The sequence below is a fragment of the Chiloscyllium plagiosum genome, unplaced genomic scaffold, assembly GCF_037043375.1.
Source record: "Chiloscyllium plagiosum isolate Xiang-an unplaced genomic scaffold, Cpla_swu_hap1 HiC_scaffold_26, whole genome shotgun sequence".
Classification (NCBI taxonomy): Eukaryota; Metazoa; Chordata; class Chondrichthyes; order Orectolobiformes; family Hemiscylliidae; genus Chiloscyllium; species Chiloscyllium plagiosum.
In genome coordinates this window covers 50694459-50718644 of record NW_028270164.1, presented here as the reverse complement: position 1 = coordinate 50718644, position 24186 = coordinate 50694459, and the positions used below count along the sequence as shown (strand labels likewise).

The 24186-nt window shown below is 40.9% G+C and overlaps 1 protein-coding gene across 2 annotated transcripts in view; it reads right to left on the bottom strand.

Moving 5' to 3' along the window:
* The window catches only part of LOC122563313 (bile acid receptor-like), a 156689-nt gene that overhangs the window by 69760 nt on the left and 62743 nt on the right, over positions 1–24186 (bottom strand). For both annotated transcript variants that reach the window (XM_087973718.1, XM_043717027.2), the window contains 2 exons: positions 13944–14007; positions 13675–13820 (listed from right to left, as the gene is read on the bottom strand). In XM_087973718.1, coding sequence (XP_087829844.1) covers positions 13675–13771 — 97 coding nt within the window. In that variant the 5' untranslated portion in view covers positions 13772–13820; positions 13944–14007. The remainder of the gene's footprint in view (positions 1–13674; positions 13821–13943; positions 14008–24186) is intronic.

The following is a 24186-nucleotide window of genomic DNA, read 5'->3' as shown; positions in this document are numbered from 1 at the left end:
AGCCCATTCCATACATGCACCACCCTCTGCATGAAAAAATTGTCCCTTAGGTCCCTTAGGTCCCTTTCAACTTTTTCCCATCTCCCCCGAAACCAATGTTCTGGACTTGCCCAACCCAGGGAAGAGACCTTGTCTATTTACCCTATCCATGCCCCTCATGATTTTGTAAACCTCGAGAATGTCAACCCTCAGCCTCTAATGCTCCAGGAAAAACAACCCCAGCCTATTCAGTCTCTCCCTATAGCTCAATCCCTCCAACCCTGGCTACATACTTGTAGTTTTTTAATGAATTTTTTTTCACGTTTCACAACATCCTTCCTATAGCAGGGCGACCAGAATTGCATGCAGTGAAGTGGCCTAACCAATGTACAGTACAGTCGCAACATGGCCCTCCAACTTCTATACTCAATGCACTGACCAAAAAGGCAAGCATACCAAATAATTTTTTCACTATCTTGTCTACCTGCAGCTCCACTTTCAGAAACTATGAACCTGCACTCCAAGGTCTCTTTGTTTAGCAACACTCCCCAGGACCTATCCTATGTATAGGTCATGCCCTGATTTGTCTTATCAAAACACAAAATCTCACATTTGTCTAAATTAACTCTATCTGCCACTCCTCAGCCCATTTGCCCATCTGATCAAGGTTCCTTGTACTTTGAGGTAACCTTCTTTGCTGACCACTGCACTTCCAATTTTGGTGTCATTGCAAACCTACAAACCATACCACCTATGTTCATATTCAAATCATTTATATAAATGATGAAAAGCAATGGACCCAGTATCGATCCTTGCCGCACCCTGCTGGTCACAATCTGAAAAACAATCCTCCACCAACACCCTCTACTTTCCATCTATCAGCCAGTTCTGTATCCAAATGGCTAGTTCTTCCTATATTCCATGTGATCTAGCCTTGCTAACCAGTCTACCATGAGGAATCTTGTTGAATGCCTTACTGAGGTCCATATAGATGATGTCCACCACTCTGCCCTCATCAATCCTCTTCAAAAAACTCAAGCAAGGTTGTGAGACACGATTTCCCAAATGCAAAGCCATGTTGATTATCCCTAATCAGTCCTTTCCTTTCCAAATATATGTCCATCCTATCCCTCAGGATTCCCTCCAACAACTTTCTCACCACTAATGTCAGGCTCACTGGTTTATAGTTTCTTTGCTTTTCCTTACCACCTTTCTTAAATAGTGGCACCAAGTTAGCAAAACTTTACTCTTCTCACACCTCATCTGTGGCTATCAATGATACATTGAGAAAACCTCCATTGTGTTGCATGGCACTATAGCTGTACTAAATGGGATAGACTTTGAACAGAAGACTTCTAGCAACTCATGACTGGGCATCCATGAGAGGCTGTTGGCCATCAACTGAACTCTGGCACAATTGTGCTTATGGCCCAACATATCCCCCACTCAATCATTACCATCAAGCCAGGGGATCAACCCTGGTTCAATGGACAGTGCAGGACAGCATGCGAGAAGCAGCATACCTGAAGATAAGCTGTCAACCTAGTGAAGCCACCAGATATGACAACTTGTGTGCCAAACAACATGAGCAGCAAGTGATGAACAAAGCTAAGTGATCCCAAAACCAATGGATCAGACCTAAGGATCTAAGTTCTGAGAAAGGGTCACCGGACCTGAAACGTTAAACAGACCTGTGGAGCTTTTCTAGCAATTTCTGTTTTTGGATTAGATTTAAACTCCGCAGTCTTGCCACATCCAGTCTTGAATGGTGGTGGACAGTTAAACAACTCACTGGAGGAGGAGGCTCCACAAATATAACCAAGTATAACCTGTGCATAAAATGCAGGATAAATCCAAAACAGCCAATTACTGCCCTAAATGTCTCCTCTTGATTGTCAGTAAAGTGATACCAAGTAGCACCTGCTCAGCAATAACCTGTTCAGTGATGCACAATGTGGGTTCTGCCAATGACACTCAGCTCCCAACTTCATTACAGCCTTCATTCAAACATGGACAAAAGAGCTGAATTCCAGTGGTGAGGTAAGAGTGACAGCCTTTGACAAGAAAGGTCCATTCAACCAAGTGTGGCATCATCTAGCCCTAGCAAAAATGAAATGAATGGGTATCAGGAGGAAAACTCTGTGGGTTAGAGTCATACTTGACACAGGAAGATGGTTGTAGTTGCTGGCCGTCAGTCATCTCAGCTTCAGGACATCTCTGTAGGTGTTCCATAGGGCAGCATCCTGGGCCTAACCACCTTCAGCTGCTTCATCAACGATTTTCCCTCCATCATAAGGTCAGAAGTGGGGATGGGTCACCGATAAATGAACAATGTTCAGCACCATTCATGACTCCTCAAACACTGACACATTGCATGTTCAAATGCAGCAAGATCTGGACATTATCTTGGATTGGCCTGACATGTGGCAAGTAACATTCATGCCAAACAAAGACCAGACTATGACCACCACCATTAAAAGACAATCTAACCACTTGATATTCAATGATGTTACCATCACTGAATCCCCCATGATCAACATCCTGGAGGTTACCATTCACCAGAAACTGAAATGGATTCACCACATATACACAAGAGCAGATCAGAAACTAGTAAAACTGTGGCAAGTAACTCAGCTCCCAACTCCCCAGCGCCTATCCACCATCTGCAAGGCACACAATAAGATTCAATGGCGTATTCCCCATATCGCTGGGTGGCTGCAGCTCCAACAACACTCAAGAAACTTGACACCATCTAGGAAAAAGCAGCCCGCTTGATTGGCACCACATCCACAAGCATCCACACACTCCACCAACAATGCTCAGTAGTAGCAGTGCATGCTATCTACAAGATGGACTGCAGAATACACCAACAATCCTTTGACAGCACCTTCCAAACCTATGACCATTTCCATCTCAAAGCACAAGGGCAGCAGATACATGGGAATGTCATTACCGTCAAGTTACTGTTATGGACCAGACCAAACCTCTCAAAATATTTTAAGAAAATAGCCGAGACCCTAACTTTCCAGTTGTTTTAAGCAGGTGTAAAATGGATACTCCATAATGCAGCTTAGTTTTAAACAAAACACAATATATTAACACAAGAGAAAAAGAGAACAGAATATAGAATAACATAACTTTTCTGAAAATCCAATTGACTCCATCGCAACTTAATGATGCTATTCTAAATACTTGCAACATCCTCATAAACAGCCCCTAGGCAAAAATGTAAATTCAAACACAGGAGAGATGTCAGAGAGCTAGTGGATCAGCATGGACCTGCTTCTCTGGGTCCCCAGCAGCTTCTCTGGGTTCCCAGCTAAAACCTGACCAGTGTCTGCAAACAAAACAGACTGCTAAAACCAAACCAAAGCCTGAACTGGGAGAACTGGCCACTCCCCTTTCATTGTACAAGTGTTTAAAAAAATCACTAAAAAGCTTCTTCAAGTAGATAAACCCAAACATAAGAAAACCACTGTCTTTATGGCCCCTCTGGAAGAAAAACCAAGAATAGCTAACCTGGTTAAAGGAGCAGCATCATCACACATTCCCCTAAAAGCACTATCAATATCAAAAGATGGCTTCATTTTAACACCTCTTAATCATAAATTGTTAGTACACTACAACACACATATTCCTTACATTGACTATAAACATGCAAACATTCTCTACTACATGCTGCTTCAGGCCATTTATTCCTACCACCGAACGCCTCCATATATCAGGTAGGTAAAAACAATGACTGCAGATGCTGGAAACCAGATTCTGGATCAGTGGTGCTGGAAGAGCACAGCAATTCAGGCAGCATCCGAGGACAGGCAAAATCGACGTTTCGGGCAAAAACCCTTCATCAGGAATAAAGGCAGAGAGCCTGAAGCGTGGAGAGATAAGCTAGAGGAGGGTGGGGGTGGGGAGAGAGTGGCATAGAGTACAATAGGTCAGTGGGGAAGGAGATGAAGGTGATAGGTCAGGGAGGAGAGGGTGGAGTGGATAGGTGGAAAAGGAGCTGGGCAGGTCGGACAAGTCCGACAAGTCAGGGGATCGAGTTTCTGGAGGTTAGAAGCTAGGATGAGGTGGGGGAAGGGGAAATGAGGAAACTGTTGAAATCCACATTGATGCCCTGGGGTTGAAGTGTTCCGAGGCGGAAGATGAGTCGTTCTTCCTCCAGGCGTCTGGTGGTGAGGGAGCGGCGGTGGAGGAGGCCCAGCACCTCCAAACTTCGATTTTGCCTGTCCTCGGATGCTGCCTGAATTGCTGTGCTCTTCCAGCACCACTGATCCAGCCTCCATATATCATCCCAGTCTTGACAATACGTCGGCAATCACGTTTTCTTGTCCTCCCACATGCACAATTTACAAACTGAATGGCTGTAACAACAACTCCATCTAAACAGTCCGGAAATTTTGTCCTTAAATTTATCCACAAACTTCAATGGATTATGATCAATGTATATGAATGTCTCAGATACATTACTAGTAAAATAAATATTGAAATGTTGTAATGCCAACACCAAGCTCAAACTGTCAAATATTTCTGCTGATGAATGTTTAATTTCTTGGAGAAATACCCGCTAGGTCTTTCTATCTTCTCATCATCTTCTTGTAATAGCACAGCACTGACACCCACATCATTCGCAACGATAGCCACCTTGAATGGCACTGCTTAATCAGCTGTGGTTAACACTGGGGCAGTGGTTAACATAGTTTTCAGGCTGTCAAACGCCGTCTGACAGTCTGCTGTCCACTGAAACTTCTTTCTTTTATTTAGCAATTCCGTGAATGGAGCAGGCACACAGCTGAAATTTGTTATGAATTTCCAACAAAATCCACTCAATCCCATGATCTGTAGTACTGCTTTTTGATCGATGGTATGGGAAACTCCCCAATTACCTTAGTTTTTGCATTCCATGGGTACATTTATTGTGTCCAATAACATGGCTCAGGAAGGTGACATGGGCTCTGGCAAATTCATGTTTAGTTAGGTTTATCACCAAGCCTGTCTCCCAACGTTGATTAAATAATTCTGAATAAATATTGTAAATGTTCCTTCCATGTGTGACTAAAAATCACAAGGTCATCACTATAAACTACATAATTGGGTAATCCAGAAATGATCGTATTGGTTAGTCTCTGAAATGTGGCTGGCACATTTTTCATACCAAATGGCATGAGTTTAAACAGATACAGTCCATGTGGCATAATAAAAGCTGAAATCGACTTCACTCTTTTGGACAAAAGCTATATACTGTCAGTATCCTCTGAGAAAGTCCAACTTAGAAGTATAAGTTGCTTGTCCCAGCTTTTCAACACAGTCTTCTAAACGTGGTATTGGATATGCATCAGTCTTTGTTAATGCATTGACTTTGCAATGGTCCACACATAACCATCTGGTTTTGGCATCATGACTGTGGATGAACTCCCAGTCACTGTAACTCACTTCAACTGTGTCATCTTGGAGCATGTGCTCAATCTCCTTTTGAACCTGTGTCGAATTTAGAGGGTTATGCCTATCAGGATATTGCTTAACTGGAACAGCATTTCCCATATCTACATCATGCATAATTAGCTTAGTGCTTTGCAGCTTATTTCCACATATCTCCCCATGAGGTGGTAATAGCCCTTCCCAGTAATTTTGATTTTCCTCTGGAAGTTAACTCAATAATTTATCCCAATTTTTGACAACTTCTTTATTGTCCAATTTAATTTGAGGATGGTCCAATTCAGAATCCTCTGAACTTGGTTCTTCACTCTGTGTTGTAACCAGCAACACCATCACCTCTTGCTTTCCTTCTCTGTCAAAATATATTCACATGACACACTCTGTGAGATTTCTTTCTGTCTGGAGTCCTTAAGCAGGTGTAAGGTGGATATTCCAGGAGTGATGCAGCAAGCCCAACACTCAGTTTTAAACAAAATAGAATTTATTTATACACGAATAAAGGAGAACAAAATGTAGAATAATACAACTTATCTGAAAACCCAATCAACTCTATCGCAATATCATGATGCTGTACCAACTACTTGCAACATCCTCATAAACAACCCTTTGGCAAAAATGTAAATTCAAATACAGGTTCTTACAGGAGATATGTCAGAGAGCGAGAGGATCAGCATGGAACTGCTTCTCTGGGTTCCCAGCTAAAACCTGACCAGCATCTGCAAACGAAACAGACTGCTAAAACCAAACCAAACCCTGAATTGGGAGAACTGGCCCCTTTCATTGTACAAGTGTTTTAGAAAAACACTAAAATGCTTCTTCAAGTAGATAAACCCAAACATATCAGAACCTCCGTCTTTAGGACCCCTCTGAAAAGAAACCAAGAACAGCATAACCTTGTTAAAAGAGCAGCATCATCACATTACCTTCCAAGCCACTCACAATCCTGACTTTGGCAGCACATATACTAAAATTAGAAATACATCACCACTCCTTCACTGTCACTGAATTAAAATCCTGAAATTCCCTCCTGAAGGACATCGTGGGTCTGCTACAGCACAAGGACTGCAATGGTTCAAGAAGACAGCTCACCACTACCTTTTCAATGTTATTATGAACCGAGGCAATAAATATTGGCCCAGCCAGCAACACCCATGACCCTTCAATAAATAAACTAAATAGACTGTAAATGTAGGCATACAGTTATAAACAGCAGGCATAGTTAAATCTCTAAACCCCTTATAAACCTCCCCTTTACACACATACTAATATACACAAAGGAAAGATGGGTATTATAGGCAGAGAGAAAGACTGGGAAAGCATTTTAGAGGTCCCTGTCCACAGTGATCACTGAGATAATCCTTTTGCTAATCAGATCACTGTTTCTTTGTCCCCCTTCTCCAGGTACTTTCATTTGTTTGCATGACTAGTTTACTCTTTTAAAAGTCTTTATCAATGACATTGCACTCCCTTTAAGACAGATTTATCCATTTCAGGTAAAGAGGCCAAAATTGTACAAATATTCCAGGTGGAGTCTTACCAAGACTATGTACAGTTGCACTGAGAGGATACTGATTGATAATTTGGATGGAAATAATGTCCAAATGTATGAGGAAAAAGCAGGAAATTGGCAGCAGGTAATGTTTGTTTGAGAGTTGTTGTAGACATAAATGGGCCAAAAATTTTCTTCTGTGTCATAACATTTCTGTAATTACCAATTAAAAGCTAGAGCTTACAGCAACTGTAAAGGGGAAATAAACTGGATGTCTTCAGGTTTGAAAAGTTTTTCACTACAGAGCGAAAACAGCTCCTCCTCCTTTAGAGCTCCCATGGTTTCTGCCAAAACATTCACAGCCCCCAGCTGTGTTCAGCTGCCTGGGAGCCAATCACGAAGTTGTTGGCAGGCGCAAGGCATCTGTCATTAATAACTGATCACTAGGCCACAGACCAATCAGCTAGTTTTTGTCAAAGGTCCATTTGTGCACACCCCTTGGACCAGCTCAGCTGCAAACCAGGCTTCCACTACTGCTTGAAACAAATTGCTGTATGGACAGTACTTACAATAAAAATGCAACATTCCTTCAACATTCCTTATTTTTTAAAACAGTTCATTTCTCATTTCAGTCCATAATCAAAGATACAGAAAAAAAAGCTCTTTAAAACAAACAAAAACACAAAGACAATAATGTCAATAGTAGGACTTTTGGCCCATTTGTGCCTGCACCACCATACAGCATGATCATGGTTGATCCTTTGTGTCATTGCCATGCTCCCACTCTCTTTCCATATCCCTTGATACCTTCACCTTCTAGAAATCTATTTAATTCTTTCTTAAATATACTCAGAGACTTTATCTGCACAACCTGCTGTGCTAAAGAATTCCCTAGATTCCCCACTCTGTGAGTGAAGAAATTTCTCCTCATCAATGTCCTACCCCTTATCCTGAGGCGTTGACCATTTGTTTTGGGTTTCCTGCCTGGGTTAGAGAAACATCATCCCTACATTCAGTCTGTTCAGGCCTGTCCGAATTTTGTACGTGTCAATGAAATCCCGATCATTCTTCTAAACTCCAGTGAACACACAACTAATCGACCCAATCTCTCCTCATGCCATGTCAGGAATCAGTCTGGTGAACCTTCACTGCACTCCCTCTATGGTGAGTTTATATTTTCTTAGGTAAGGCGATCATAATTACACACAATATTCCAAGTGTGGCCTCATCAAGACCCTGTACAGTTGTCATATGACTTCCTTGTTTCTGAATATGATTACATGACACTGAAAAAAATACTAACGGTAATCATATCCTTTACAATATCCCTTTTTTAAATTAATGTTATTGCAACTAACCAAAAAAGATGGATGAAAAATGGGGGGCAGTTTATCCCTCCTCACTCGGCAGCCTAACAGTTCAGGGTATCCTGAATGGAATGCTAATTAATTGGGGATTTCACCTAGAGATTGCTTGTAATAAACTGTAGACCCTTGCCATGATTTGAACCCGCAGACGAAACGTAAGAACTAGACTGGGTAAATTGTCATTTTGTAACCAATTTTAAAGAAAAACTGCAAAAGGCATTTTTGAATTTGCATTGCTATTGCGTAGAAATATCTGCATTTGATGCAAGTGCATTTCTAGCATAATTAAGGCTTCCTTAGTAAGTGAAACTGAATGGTGGAAAATAGACTGTCAGGAAAAGCAATGAGAAAGAGACAGAGCAATTAGTGAAGAGAAAAGCTTTTATGAAAACTGAAGGAAAAGGAATTTGAAGCAAGATAGTTTGAGCTGAGGAATAGGTACCTTACTATTTCCAATGAAGAATTAAATGAGCAAACAGTTGCCTCCACTCTTAGGTCTGAGCGCTGGCTCAGATTTAAGCGTGGGGGCAACTGGTTTGCTCATTTCATTCTTAAGTTTCAAGAAGCAGATGTAAAAGTTTTCTTTATGTCTTTACAATAAGTTGCAAAGCAGTTGAAGTGACCAGTCCAACATTGGATTTTTATATTGCATGGTAAGCATTTGGAGAAAGGCTCTTCCCTGAAGAAAATGCCACTGATTCTAAGGGAGTAAAATGATTATCTGAAGTGCATATGGTTTGTGCATCTCCAGTAGTTTCCGAGATGCTCACTGAGGCCAGGAGGGCTAAACAGCTGCAGGAGAAAGTGTGTGTGACCTTTTCCCTGACTGTGGGCTCACTTGGTCCACAACTATACAAGCTTAGCTTGTGGAGGCTAAGGTAACATGGCAAGTTGAAGACTCTCTGGTTTAGTTACCTTTAACCTTTTCAATGAGCATTGAAGACACCCAAGGAGGCAATTGTAGCAAGCCATCAAGTAGCCTAGTGGTAAAAAGCTTAGTTCAGACTGTACACACTGCAACTGAGACTGAGCAGTCCCCAGATGCTTCTGTATTAAAAAGAAGGTGCTGAGGAGCAAATGTAAAGCCCCCCTCACAGACTTACAAATGAGAAGTGGACTGCGATCCTGAGGTACCATGGATTAATATTGTGCCTAGCTTGTGCCATTCAATGCTGCTTGTCTCCAAGCTGGACACTTCCACAAGGATCTATTTTACTGCCTGAGAAGTTGATGCAGTGACCAGAACAGATTCCTACCCAATACCTCAGCTGGAACATTGCATAGATAGGGCAGGTAAACCACCTTTATTTTCAACATAGATTTATTCAATGGATGCTGGAAGATTCCCTTGACTCCCCAAATGAAGGAAATCTCTGCCTTTGTAACTCCAAACTGGTTTTCCCAATGATATATGATTTGTTGTAATACTATTTGGACTCTGAAATGCCCCAGCAACACTTCAAAGGCTGATGATCCAGATTACAACTGGTCCATCTCATTGCGTAATGTATCTCATTGACCTCTGAGTGGACAGAGACACCCGGGAACTGCATTTCGAGTAAATGGAAAATGTCTCATAGAAAATACAGTCAACTGACTGATTGGTTAATCTCACAAAAAGAGAATTTCTAAGATCCAAATGACCTATCTAGGACATGGAATTCGGGCAGGGACAAGTACAGTGTAGCGCAGCAAAGGTAGAAACAGTAGCACAGTTACTCATTCACACAACAAAACAGGAAAACATGATGTTCTTGGGCATATATGTGTGCTCCTGAAAGTTTGTTACAAACTACAGCTGTATAGCTGAGCTGCTAACACAGCTAATACAGAAAAAAGCAAAAGTAATTTTAACTGACAAATGCCAAACTGCTTTAGAAAAGCTGAAGACAATTTCAATCACACAAGTCTGTACTTACAGCTTAAAACTTCTACAAACATTTAAAGTAGACATCAATGTGAGTGACATTGGGGTAGGGGCTATTCTCCTTCAGGGGATGAATCTGGAATGGAGAGTCCAACTTAGTACTTCTCAAAAAAGTTAAACAAACATCTAAGATGGTACAAAATAAAAGCAAATTACTGCAGATGCTGGAATCTGAAACCAAAAGAGAAAATGCTGGAAAATCTCAGCAGGTCTGGCAGCATCTGTAAGGAGAGAAAAGAGCTGACGTTTCGAGTCTAACTGACCTTTGTCAAAGCTCGGCTTTGACAAAGGTTCAGTTAGACTTGAAACGTCAGCCCTTTTCTCTCCCTACAGATGCTGCCAGACCTGCTGAGATTTTCTAGCATTTTCTCTTTTTATCTAAGATGGTACTCTACTACAGAGAAGGAAACTCTTGGTTTAATACTGGACCTCAAACGCATTGAGATATATGATCAATATGGATATAGAAAGACTATACTTTACACTGATGACAGTGCATTAGTTTTTGTGGAAACATTTAACAGCCAGAAAACCAGGTTAATCTGTTGGAGTTTGTTCCTTGAACTATACCACTGAAAAAACACATTGCCAGGAAAACAAAGGTAATTGCAGATATCCTGTCCAGAACTAAAAGAGACTCAATTTGAACTGAAAATTTAATATTGACCGAGTCTAAGAGAATGAATTTGTGTGTGTGTGACTGTCAGTTTATATATTCGAGTCTTTATTCATGAATCTCATTTAATTTGTCTGGCAGGGCAAATGTTATCACATCTGGTTAGAACCCAAATTTGTCAGGCGTTTTTAGCCTTTAATTCCAAACCACACTAACGTCTTTTACAAGTTCGCTGATGACACCACTATAGTCGGTCGAATCTCAGGTGGTGACGAAAGTCGGGAGGTGGAAGACCTGGAAAATGGTGCACTGAGAGCAACGTGGCTCTCAATGCCGGCAAAACCAAGGAACTCATTATTGACTTTGGGCGAATGTTACTCATGCCCCTCTACACATTAACAGCACAGAGGTGGAACAAGTGGAGAGTGTCAAGGTCCTGGGAGTGGTCATCAACAACAAGCTTTCTTGGACTCTTCATGTGGACGCACTGATTACAAAGGCCCAACACTGTCTCTTCTTCCTCAGGCAGCTGAGGAAATTTGGCATGACAGCAAGTACCCTTGCCAATGTTTATAGGTGCACCATTGAGAGCATTCTGTCTGGATGTATCACAACCTGGTATGGCAACTATATCATTGAAGACTGGAGATGGTTGCAGAAAGTAGTGAACTCAGCCCGGACAATCACAAAGACCAACCTCCCATCTATAGAATCCATTTACCAGGCCCACTGTCAAGGAAAGGCCGCCAGAATTCTCAAAGATTCATCCCACCCTGGCAATGTTTCTCTACAACCTCTACCATCGGGGAGAAGGTACAGAAGCCTGAACATGCACCAGCCGGTTTCAAATCAGTTTCTACCCTGCTGTTGTTAGAATACTGAATGGACTCACAAACTCTTAACATTCGCCTGTACCTGTGTTTTTGTTTTTGCCACTGTTTGCCTACTATTTACTTATCTATGCTACTTAACTATGTGATCTGCTTGTATTGCTCACAAGATAAAGCTTTTCACTGTGCCTCAGTACACGTGACAATAAATTCAATTCATATGATTTTATAAAGAAGTCCACTGTGGGGAATATAATGAAAATATTAAAAATATCCTGGTTGGGAGTATTGGGATACAATACCTAAAAGTTTCAAAAATGCATCCAACTGACAGAATTGTGATCTCTTCTGACTACAAAGATAAGGAGGGTCTGACCATTTCCTGTTCAGTAGCAAGTCAACCCCCTTGGATTATCTTCCAGACTGCAGGCATAATTTGTGTTTCCCAGTACCAGTCTGGATTGAAGTATTAACTTGCTGTAAACATCACAGTCAAAGAGTTATTGCCCAGTTAAAAAGTTTTGTGAAGTTGGCCTCTCCTAAATTTCATAGCCTTGTTGCTAGTTCCAACAGAAGAAAGATCAGTCAGGAATTAATAAGTATTTCATAAGAACATTAGAAATAAGGACAGGAACATGCCAATTGACCCTTTGAATCTCTTTGGCCATTCATTGCTTATCTGATTGTAGCCTTAACTTCATTTTCTTGTCTTCCCCCACATTGATCTTGACACCCATGTAGATCAAATAATCCAATTAACTCAGTCTTAAATACATTCAATAACATTTCTTGACCTTCAGGGAAGAAATTCCTCCTCATCTCCATCTTAAATGGAAAGCCTCCATTATAAACAGTGAACCCCAGTTCCAGATTACTACATGAGGGGAAATAATCTCAGCAACACCCTTCAGGCCCCTCAGCAACCAGGCCCCTCAGAATCTTGCATATTTTAATAAGATCAACTTTCACTCTTTGAAATCCAATGCTTACAGATCCAACCTACTCAATCTTTCCTCATAAGATAATGCCTTCAACCCTCAAATGAACCTAGTGAATCTTCTAAGCACAATTTCCAATGCAAGTATATCCTTCCTTAAGTAAGGAGAAGAAAATTGTACACAGTACTCCGAATGTTGCCCTGTATAATTGCAGCAAGACCTTCTTCCTCTTGCCATAGATGTCTACATTCCAATTGTCTTCCTAATTCCTTGTTTTACCTTCATGCTTACCTTTTATGATTCACATAAGGAGACCCAGATTCCTCTGTTCCACAGAATTCTGCAGACTCTCTCCATTTAAATAATATTCTGCTCTTCTATTATTCCCACCATAGTGGAAATCTGACTATATCCCAAAAAAGGAGTCATGCTTGGGATGAGGGATGTGGTTTGATGGGTGAAAGAGGTTGCAATCTGGCTGGAGGGCCTGGAACTGCTGGAGTCAGAAGCAAGTATGAAGCCTAGCGCAGTGGGGCTCAGAGGTAGCAATCATTTTAGGAGTTTGGAGTTACAAGAGTTGGAATTAGACTCAGAATGGGGAGTAATCCAATGGGTAAAAGTTCAGGGCTTAGGAGCCACACTGATTGGGAGAGTGGTTAAAAGGGGGGAACATTTCTGCACCTCCTAGCACCATATTCAATGGAGTTACATAGGTTTTTGGTTGACAGGCAATCTCCAGGCTAGATAACCCCGAGTCCCACTTGGTGACGGAGATGGAAATGGCTACCTGAGGGAAACTCAGTCTTGGAGAGCGCACCTAAAGCTGACTTCAAACTGTTTATTAGTATAAATAAAGGACACTTCTTGCTTGTCACTACTAATTATGATAGATGCCAGTCTTTTCTCTTACTGTTTTTTAATATTAGTGCATCCTCAACAACAAAAGAATTTGGTTGCGGGAATTCTGTCTAAAAATATTCAGGAGAATTGGTTTAAACAGGTATATTATGTATCCCTTGATGGACCTATCTGACCTCCTACCTTCCATTTATAAGATGTATAGTCAAACAATGATGAATTTATACATACCATAAAGCTGGGGTGGCTCTGCAAGGCAGTATCCATCTGAGAGAGCTAAGTGGTTGTGTGCAGCCATGTTGGCCTCTGACCCTGTCCAGTGTTTCATTCGTGTACTGTTTATTGTTTGAGTTTTAAAACAAATTCCTTGAAAAGGGCTGAATAAAGAAGAATATCAGTCATAACAAAAGTTAATTATACAAGTATGAAATATGGCAACAATAAAGATATGAGCATTATCATCAAAAAAGGTTCAGGCTGTATACCTGCTCCATACTTACCTATATGTAAGTGGCACACAGTAGTAAGAAATTAGTAATAGTGGTACCTTCTTATTCTCCGAACCTACAAATAAAAACATAACATAATGAAGCATATCTTTCATCAGAAATTATTCGACTAAAACAAACTATCACTGTAGGTAGCTGAAAATGTGTTGCTGGAAAAGCGCAGCAGGTCAGGCAGCATCCAAGGAGCAGGAGAATCGATGTTTCGGGCATGAGCCCTTCTTCAAGAAACTTCAGGCTCATGCCCGAAACATCAATTCTCCTGCTTCTTGGATGCTGCCTGACCTGCTGCGCTTTTCCAGCAACACATTTTCAGCTCTGATCTCCAGCATCTGCAGTCCTCACTTTCTCCTATCGCTGTATGTAAATTTATCAAGAAATAGAATATAATTATATTTATTACATTCATAATTACGAATCATTTTGTGTTTCCTCTCAATGGCGAATTTTAACCATTGCAATAATAAGATTAGATTTACTTTTTCCTATTTATATTTTCCATGTGTTTTGTACAGCTCCATATTTTTACAAGTAAACAGTCTTCTTTATTATGTACTCCTAACTGATTACGGATTGCATTCAGATGGAATTTGGTTACATTCCAATTTGACATGGTCATCATAAAAATACCACAAGCTATAACATGGAATGTATTTTTAAAAATACTAATTCACAGGATGTGAGGGTTCTTGCAAGACCAGCAATTAATAGCCATCCCTAATTATCCTACAGAAGATTTTGGTGATCCACTTCATGAATTGCTTCAAACATGTGGAGTGTTGTAATAATCTGTTAGGGAGAGAATTCCAGGATTTTGATTTCGTGACAGTGAAGAAATGGTAATGTAGTTCAACATCAGAACAGATCATGATGTGGAAGGGAATTTGCAGGTGGTTCTGCTCTTGCTGCCCTTACCCTTCTTGGTTGCCGTGGTCAAGGGTTTGCAGAGTGCTGTTTGAGGTGCATTTGTAAGTAGCTGCAGTTCATCTTGTTGATGCTGCAACTGTGCGTCAATGATGGAGGGAGGGAGTGTTTAAGGTGGCATGACAGGTTAGAACTTAGAACATAGAACAATACAGCACAGAACAGGCTCTTCGGCCCACAATGTTGTGCCGAACATTTGTCCTAGCTTAAGCACCCATCCATGTACCTATCCAATTGCCGCTTAAAGGTCACCAAAGATTCTGACTCTACCACTCCCACAGGCAGCGCATTCCATGCCCCCACCACTCTCTGGGTAAAGAACCCACCCCTGATATCTCCCCTATACCTTCCACCCTTCACCTTAAATTTATGTCCCTTTGTAAAACTCTGTTGCACCCGGGGAAAAAGTTTCTGACTGTCTACTCTATCTATTCCTCTGATCATCTTATAAACCTCTATCAAGTCACCCCTCATCCTTCGCCGTTCCAACGAGAAAAGGCCTAGCACTCTCAACCTATCCTCGTACAACCTATTCTCCATTCCAGGCAACATCCTGGTAAATCTTCACTGCACCCTCTCCAAAGCTTCCACATCTTTCCTAAAGTGAGGCGACCAGAACTGCACACAGTACTCCAAATGTGGCCTAACCAAAGTCCTGTACAGTTGCAACATCACTTCACGACTCTTGAATTCAATCCCTCTGCTAATGAACGCTAATACACCATAGGCCTTCTTACAAGCTGAGTGGCAACTTTCAAAGATCTATGAACATAGACCCCAAGATCCCTCTGCCTTGAATGATAAAAGCAGATACTGTGGATGCTGGAAATCTGAAATAAATAAAAAGAAAATGATGGAGAAACTCAGCAAATTAACAGGAAATAAAGCTAATGTTTTGAGCCCAGTATGACTCTTTATCAGAACTGCTCTGAAGAAGGGTCATATCGCACTTGAAACATTAATTCTCTCTCTCTCTCTCTCTCTCTCTCTCTCAATATATATATATATATATATATATATCCAGAGGTGCCACCAGACCTGACTTGAGTGATCTCAAGCTTCTTGAGTTTTGTTGGAGTTGAACTCATCTATTACTAGGGAGATTGCAGCAAGACATTTAGAAAATCATAATATGATCAGGAAGAATCAATATGATTTTGTGAAAAGGAAATTATATTTGACAAATTTGCTAGAGATTTTTTAAAAGCTGTAACAAGCAGGGTGAATAAAGGAGAATCAGTAGATGTAGTGTATTTGAATTTCCAAAAGCCATTTAACATGGCACCACTTAAAGGGTCACTACACAAGATAAGAGTGCATGGTGTTGCTCATGATATTTTAGCATGGGCAGAAGAATGGGGAACTAACAGGAAACATAGATTTTGGATGAATGGGTCATTTTCAGAATGATGAGTCATTGTCATACTTTAACTAATGGAGTGCCATAGAGTTCATTGTTGGGGCCTCAACTAATTGCAATTTATATTAATAAGTTGAATGTAGCCAAATTTGTTGATGTTACAAAGACGGTTGAAAAGTAAGTTATAAGGGGAACACAAGGAATTTGCAAAAGGATATGGAAAGTTAAATGGCTGGGCAAAAGATTGATAGATTGAGTTTAACCTGGCAAAATTTGAGATTGCTCATTTTGGCAGAGCGCTACAGTACAGAGTGTTTATGTATCTTTACATATGAACCACAAAAAGTTTGCTTGCAAGCAGATGGAATGTTGTTCTTCAATGTAAAGGGGATGGGAGTACAAAAATAGGCAAGCTGTACACAATACATTGGCAAAATTGCGCTTGGGGTACCATGTACAGATTTGTTTGCCCTATTAAAGGAAGGATCTACTTGGTCAGAGGTAATTCAAAGAAGATTCATTCGTTAGATTCCAGAATTGAATGGCTCATCTTATGAGGAAAGGTTGAAGAAGTTAGCCCATACTCACTGGGATTCAGACAAATGACAGGTGATTTCATTCAAACGTATGAGATTATGAGGGGACTTGACAGGATTGAATCCAGAATGATGTTTATTTTGTGGGAAAATCTCGAGGTAGAAGGCGCAGTTTCAAAATCTGGGGTCTGAAATCTAAGACGGAGAAATGTCTTCTCTCAGAGGGTTGTTAATCTTTGAAATTGTCTTCCATAGAGACCAGTAAAGGTTGGCTTATTGAATGCATTGAAGGCTGGGTTTTTGACTGATGAACGAGTTAGATGTTATGGGAAACAGGCAGGTCGGTGAAATTAAAGCTACAAACAGGACAGCCTGACCTTGTTGAATCATAGAACAGTTTTGATAGACCAAACAGCTCATATTTCTGATGATCTTATTGTCTAGACACATGAAAAGTTTCCATTGTGCCCCAATTTGTGCCTTGTAGTTGGCGGACAGGCTTTGAGCAGTAGGTATGTGAATCAATTCTGGCAGAATACCCAGTCTCTTACCTGCTCTCTAGCCAAATTATCTATGTGACTGGTGCAGTTATATTTATGGTTAATAGTAGACTCCACAAGCACAAGTATATGAGATTTGACGCATAACATTATTGCATGTAAAAGAGATTCTGTTAGATGGAGATGGTTGTGACCTGGAACTTGTGTAGCACGAATGTTACTGGCCACTCCTCAGCTCAAAATGAATGTTGCTAACACCCCGCCATATGCCCCATTGCTTTATTCTCCAAGTAATTCTGAATATAACTGAATATTGTCCAATCATCAGCAAATATCCACATTTCTAAACTTATAATGAGCATTTGGAAATGGTTTATACTAGGAAATTGCCACTCCTGTTGCAGTATCCAAATTGATGATTATCATTTGACAACCTTGAACATTTCCTTTGTGTTAGTCCAACCAGTGAAGAACTTTTCTCCAATTTTCACTAACTTTAATTTTACTAGGCTTCCTTAATGCCACACTAGGTCAAATGCTGTCTTGGTGTTGAGGACAGTCATATCAAAACTCTCTGGCTCTCTGTCCATGTTCAGACCAAGACTACAATAAAGTGCTGTTAAAACCATTGGAGCATTTTTAAACATACTATTCCAAAGTGCTGCTTTGTCACCAATATTTTCCACTCCTTTGCTGATGATTGAATATTGTCAATTTTTTCCCCTCTAAGCAAGTGGAACCAATTCAGTTGTAATATTTCTCCTGTCCCTTCAGCTGAAATCAGTTAACTCATGGTTTTGTTTTAATGATGAGTTCATTCTACAGGTGCAAAGTAAACATTTAGCTGTCCAATCTGATTGGGCACTGGTCATGCACCGCACGTCGTATGGGAAAAATTTAAGATTACTAGAGTTTATTCCTGGAATAGATATCTATACATAGGGGGCCCCATCCCTGCTTCAAATCCATTTCCTGAAAGCAGGCTGCTCTGAACTACAGGTCAGCTATATTCAGGATAACCAAACTATCTGTAGTAATTCCACAAGGGCACAGTTAGGAATATTTGAATGTGAGTCGAAATGGTGCAAGAGCATGCCTTCTGGATCCACAGCCTTCCAGGTGACTGCTCATATCGTACATCTTACATTCTTGCTACCTCCTCCCAGTCCCCCTGCCATCCTCTTCTGATTACCTCCCACCATCTGCAGATCAGCCTTCCTGATTGTTTCACATGCCTCTCATCCTTTAAACACCTATCTGAGAAATATTTCCAGGAGCAGGGCGACCTAAAACTTAAGTCATCTTTATCAGTGAGTTGCATCAGTATACACAGTAACCTTCGGCATTATTTATCTGTACTTTTGAAGTCAGATACTGAGCATGTATTAAAACTTTTCCATTTCAACAAAGGGATTGCTTCCTGCTCCCCAGTTTAACCAGCTAAGCTTCTGCTATCCAAGTTCTCCCCGTGGTCTGTGTTACTTGTAATAACAGCCATAAAAGGAGCCTACTGTTTCTTATTCTCCCTTTGACACCCACATAAGCATATCTTCAGCTGTTTATGTGCAGAAATGATCAATTATTCACTAATCGTGATACTGTTATGCAAAGTTGAAGCATTGCACTAATTAATCCCTAAAGGATACTAAGAATTATTTCTGGACTCTGCTGACTTACTCCAGTGACCCTGTTTATATTTCACAATCTCACAGTGATAAATGTCCTCAGTTCCAGTACTATACACCCAAAATGCCCTCTGTTCATTCCTAAATTTATATTTTTGTCCTCATTATAGTGATAGATAACATTGATGGGAATTGTATAAATAAATCTATTTCTTTTCTCACCCAGCCAGGTCAGGTACAGTACAAGCTTTTCATTATCCAGTTTGAGAACAGCACAGATTAATGTACTAGTGTGACATTTTTGTTTTCCACACTTGCCATGATATTTATTTCCTTTATGCCTCTGAATGCCACTTAGGAGTAGGTAAGGAAAATTAGAAACGCCTTTGTGTTGTGGGTTAATACCCATTGACACATACACATGACTGAGAATGCCAAGGACCTTTCATACCAGGTTACAGAACTAAATGAATGAACAATGTACAAACTCATCCCACTATCCAGCCACTGAAATCGATAATAATAATAAATTGAAAAAGCTGCATGGATTGCATATTTATGTCAAGAATTTCAAATTAAATTATCTGCACTGGCTTGTTATGTTTCCTGGTGACACCATTAAATGAAATTTTAGCAAAAACATGAAGGCGGATTATTATCTGAATGGCGAGGGACTGGGGACTGGGGATGGGGAGGTGCAGCAAGACCTGGGTATCCTTGTGCACCAGTCCATTAAAATAATTGTAGGTGCAGTAGGCAGTGAAGAAGGCAAGTGGTATGTTGGACTTCATAGAGAGAGGATTCAAGTACAGGAGCGAGTTGTCTTGCTGTCATTGCACAGGGACTTGGTGAGACCACACCTGAAGTATTGTGTGCATTTTGGTCTCCTTCTCTGAGGAAGGATGTTCAGCTGTGGAGGGAATGTAATGAAGATTTACCAGACTGATTTCTGGGATGGCAGGACCGACGTATGGAGAGGGACTGGATCAGCTAGGACTGGATCGGATAGGACTTATATTCACTGCGAAGTGAAGGGAAGGAATCTCATAGAAACCTAATCTCATGTAAAATTCTAACAGGACTGGATAGGGTAAATGAGGAAGGACATTCCTGATCACTGGGGAATCCAGAACCAGGGGTCACAGTCTATGAATATGGTAGTAAGCCATTTAGGACTGAGATGAGGAGAGACTTCTTCACTCAGGTAACGGTGAGAATGGGGAATTCTCTGTCACAGAACATGGTTGAGGGAAAAATATTGAATACTTTCAAAAAAAAATTAGATATTGTCCTTAGAGCTAAAGAGACCAAAGTGTATGGGGAGAAAGTGGGAACAGGTTGCCAAATAGAATGATAATCTATGATCATATTGAAGAGCAAGATAGGCACAAAGGGCCAAATGGCCTATTTCTCCTCCTATTTTCTAGGCGTCTGAGTTTAAGTGATCAGCACATCAGGCTGCCATCAACTCTGTCAAAATTATTTCTGAAAAAGTTATGATCCCTATTTTTTCAGAAAATCTTGAACTTTTAAAGCCCCAAAAGGCTTTTCAAAAAATAATATTGTAAACATGTTTCAGAGAATAATGGTTAAATATTTTTTACTGTGGAGTAGAACCAAATTCTCAGAACATATTTAATAGATGAGTTATTGAATTATTTTAATTCAGTTCCTTGTCCTTTCTTGGAGAGAATCTAGAAGACAGAGTTCAACTGTTTACTCAAATAATGTTAATAAACCTTTTTGAAAAAGATGCTATCTCTGTTTGTGTGGAAGAAGGAACGCACAATTTAAATGATAGCAGTATGCAGCCAGTGATAAGTGCGCTGTTCAGTGGTTATATACCAAAACAGAGGGTGCAGAATGTGAGAGGCTGGAATGAACTATCGCTAACCAGCACAACTTAAAGGCAGTCCTCCCCTCTTCTGGGAGAGGTGCTTTGTGGCTAAAGCAGATTCTGGAAGTTATAAATCTGATATGGGAAACAGTAATTGCATAACATGGCAGAGAGTAGGCCACAAGATTTTCCTGTACCACATTGAAAGCTTTGCAATGGGGGTTAAAGAACAGAAGGGATATCATCTATCCAAGGGCCCTTCAGATAAATTTTGAAAATACAATGGGCCCAGAGAACTGCAGTAGTTAACCTGAGCAGTGTGATCCCTAAAACCTGGATACAGTACCACAAAAAGTCTAGTGATAGCACGTAAGTTGCCAAGGTTGATGAATATATTTTCATATCCCATTAACTGCACCACTAACCTCACACACTGCTCCTCGGGTAAGGTGGGATCTGCCTCTGAATCAACATCTCCTGGTCCTCAGACATGGCAACCTTGGCAAGTTACTGCTCCCAAGACCTACAATATCTCACAGTGAAGTGCCATCCCCACTACCTGTCACACAGGTTCACCTCCACTATCATACAGCCATACAGGACGGAAACAGACCCTGCGGTCCAACAATCTATACCAACCATAATCCCAAACTAAACTAGACCCACCTGCCTGCACTTGACCTATATCCCTCCAAACATTTCTTAATCATGTACTTATCTAAATGTCTTTTAAATGTTGTAACTGTACCCACATCCACCACTTCATCTGGAAGTTCATTCTACACACAAGCCACTCCCAATGTTAAAAAATTGCCCCTTATGTCTTTTTAAAATCTTTCCTCTGTCACCTTAAAAATATGCCTCCTTGTCTTGAAATCCCCCATCTTAGGGAAAATATGCTTGCCATTCATCTTATCTGTACCCCTCATTATTTTACAAATCTCTATAGGGTCACCTCTCAACCTCCTGCGCTCCAGTGAAAAAAGTCTCAGCCTGTCCTGACAGCGTTCTATATTCCAGAGGCTAAGGAAATTCAGAAATGAAGAGTGCACTTGACAAAATATATCATCTCTGCAAATAGACTTGAGACAGAATTCCCTGAAGCCTTGATCATCATAGCCAGTGACTTCAACCAGGCCAACCTCAAGAGTGTGCCACTCTGTCTCACCAAAGAACCATACATCCTTGACTGTTGCTGCACAATCATCAAAAATCCCTACCGATCCAAAATTCTTCTGCATTTTAGGAACTCAGATCACAATGCCATGTCCCTCCTCCTGGCTTTTTGAAACATGAGGACCCAATATAGCAAGTAGCACAGTGCTGGTCAGAGGCAGTGGAAGAGCTTCTAGGGAACTGTTTGGAATCAGTGGACTGGTCCATATTGAGGAACTCAGCAGCTAACCTAAATGAGTATGTCACTACCATTACAAACTTTATTAGCAAATGTAGAAGACTGGGTTCCAAAGAAGGCAATCGGAAACTATAGGTGAACCAGGAGCCTACTAAATTCCAGGTGTCAGGTATTCAAGTCAAATTACCTTGAACTTTACAGGAAATCTAGATGCAACATCCATAAGGCCATTGGAGATAACAAGAGACAATCTTAGGCTAAGCTAGAGATCCAAGCTAATCACACGAACATGTGCTATTTGTGGCAAGGCCTACACAACATAACGGGCTACAAAGCAAAGCAGAACAGAATAGCGGACAAAAGTACATCCATCTCCAATGCACTCAATGCATTTTACATTTGTTTTGAAAAGAAGGTCAGCGAAATGATGTCACTTGCCCCAACAACCTCAGATGCACCTCTCAGTCACTGCTGCAGATGTCACATTGGCCTTTTTGACAGTGAACCCACGGATATTGACTGTACCAGATGGAGTCTCCAGCCATGCACTCAGATCCAGCACATACCAGCTGGCGGAAGTATTCGCTGACACTTTTAACCTCTCCTTACTATGATCTGAAGTCCCCACCTGCTTCAGGAAGATCACTATCATCCTGGTGCCAAAGAAAAATTATGCAGTGTGCCTCAATGGCCACCAGCCCTTACTATACTCCTATGCAGTCATGACGATGTGGTCAAGTTCTATCCTAACTCTACAAGTTCACTGATGACACCACCATTGTAGTCTTAAACAATGATGAAAAGAGAGAGAGTGCTTGGTGGCATGGTGTAAAGATAGCAATCTCTTTCAACATCAGCAAAATGAAAGAACTGGTTGTTGACTTCAGGAAGCAAGGTGGAGAGCCCAGCCCTGTCTGCATCAGTGGCGCTGAGGTAGAGAGGGTTGGGAGCATCAAGGTCCTTGGAGTGATGATCACCAACAATTGTCCTAATCCACCCACGTTAATGGTACAGTCAAGAAAGCACAACAACACCTCTACTTCCTCAGGAGGCTAAGGAAATTCAGCATGTCCATAAAGACTCTTGCCAATTTTTAAAGGTGCACTATAGAAAGTGTACTATCTGGATGCATAATGGCTTGGTATGGCAACTGCTGTGCCCATGACTATAGCAAACTACAAAGGTGACCTCTGTATACAATATGGGATAGATTGAGATGTAAGTTTTGTTTGGAAGTTTATTCTGTGGTGACCTTTTGTCTTCATTGTGGACAAATAAATGTTGTAATGAAAATAGAGGAAAGCTCGCCTTTGGGAATTTGTACATTAGTAATTCAGATTCAACAATAGTACGGTCAGTTGGGCTGGTCACAAACAACTCAGTCAGAATGGGGATGTTTCCTCCATTCTTCCTCCTGTCCAATTGATGGCAATGGCTCTGTGCATGATCTAGCAGAGCCTAATGGATGTTGGCACCTGCTCTGCTGTGTATATAGGGCTCCTCCAGTGTAGCTGAGGCAGCAGAAATGCCCTCATGTTCTGCTGTGTGCTCCAGCTTTACAAGTCATCTGAATCCATAGCCACTCCTCCTGTTTGTCATGATGAATCACATACAGACGTCCAACAGACTACAGCAGAATGACAACATTATGACCTCTATTGGGATAGTGTATCAGATGCTGTGCAAGGTTGCACACTAACTGCATACACAAGAAGTAGACATCTCAGTGTTGACATGCAGCACCACAATATGACAAGCATGTGATCATTGGCAACCTTTTCCAAGAAGAAACCTACAACGCTATGTACATATTCTACCTGTTTTAATTTAACAAGACAGAATGAAATGTATTCAGGTCTCTTGCAATATAAAGTTTTATTGATCTCCTGGACACAACCACAAACTGAGATATGTTGCAAATATCATCTGATCCATCTAGGAAGGAGTCAGATAATTTCAAGTTTGTGACCACAGTCACTGTTAGATCCAATGAGTGCTGTCTTTGTCCTGCTCGAAGGTTGGGACTGAGGTTAGTATAGGAGCTGACTCTGAAAGGCCCAAGCAGGCATGTATAAACCATTGTGTAGTTTGATATAAGATC